Raw genomic sequence first — 1,089 nt, 5'->3', positions numbered from 1 at the left:
GTGTATCGCTGTCAGTTCGCGGTGATAAAGCGGATGTCATGACTTGGATGTCATACAAGTATTTTGCCGGGAACGTCAACCACCCGATTTTAATGGCATTCGCCGTCTACCTAGATGATTTTTATAATTACAAGAAATTATCAGAATCGACGGTGGCGAGATTTTTCAAGATGATTTTTCCGAATTTAGTCAAAACTGCGTACGCGCTATTTCAAGCCAAAAGCATCCGCATACATAACGCGTTAAGGGACAAGTTTCAACAGTATCAGGACAGCGGCCAGGAGAGTTGTAGTGGGTCAATCAAGATATGTATGAGGTGCTGAACACGGACTGCTCTGATTATTGGACGGTGCCTCGGTGGCTATGCAATATTTGGTACAGCCAACCTCACATTGAACCTAGCGTCAAGTTCTGGTATTCCAAGCTTGTCTTCTTCTAGTGTGGTTTTCACCTTCAACAGGCACGACAGGCTGACGAACCCCAACTCTACCAACCCCGTTTTCTTATTAGGATCAAGATTACCTAAACGGATTTTGGCGCCGGGGCCGCGGCCTGCGGCGGCCGCTCGCGGGCCGCCGCGAGCGCTTCTGTCAGTTGCTGCTTCACTATCTCTGTAATGCTGGCTGTTAACGTTACATTATTCTTGTCCAGCATCGTCTCGAAGTCTCGCTCGTTGGTCGCATCTCGCGTATCCAACATGCTCTGGACCTGTGCCATAGTGACAGGAGCACTCAACTCCTTGTCATTCACCCGAAAATCACCCACGACTTGGTCAGGTGCCCGCTCCTCGTCACAAATCGACAATTCGACGCCCGTCTCCACAGCCCGGTTCTGAACAGCTTGCGACAGCGCCGCCACAGCTGCTTCAAAATCAGGAAACTCAACTAGCTGCAGATGATTCTCACGCACCAACTGGTGCACCACCCGACCAGTGTAATCTAGCTAAATAAAACTGCTGGTGGTGGTCTCTCCAGCTCGCTGCTTCCCGGGGCCCCGGGGACCGGGGTGGCACGTTTTTTTTTTTAGCCCTCCTTCGGCGCANATGAAGCACCCGCCAGGGCTGCCCTACCCTCCTCGGCACAATATTTT

General features: G+C 51.2%; 1 protein-coding gene across 1 annotated transcript in view; it reads right to left on the bottom strand.

Moving 5' to 3' along the window:
• Positions 1-522: 522 nt before the first annotated feature.
• AURANDRAFT_68481 (hypothetical protein) overlaps positions 523-1,089 on the bottom strand; it is a gene marked incomplete at both ends in the record, with an annotated part of 3,230 nt that continues 2,663 nt past the window's right edge. Inside the window, one exon of the mRNA XM_009044175.1 lies at positions 523-942. Within this exon, the coding sequence (XP_009042423.1) occupies positions 523-942 (420 nt within the window). The remainder of the gene's footprint in view (positions 943-1,089) is intronic.

The sequence above is a fragment of the Aureococcus anophagefferens genome, assembly GCF_000186865.1.
Source record: "Aureococcus anophagefferens unplaced genomic scaffold AURANscaffold_167, whole genome shotgun sequence".
In the NCBI taxonomy this organism is placed as follows: Eukaryota; class Pelagophyceae; order Pelagomonadales; family Pelagomonadaceae; genus Aureococcus; species Aureococcus anophagefferens.
The sequence above is the reverse complement of the archived record's forward strand: the minus strand, read 5'-3'. Positions and strand labels throughout refer to the sequence as shown.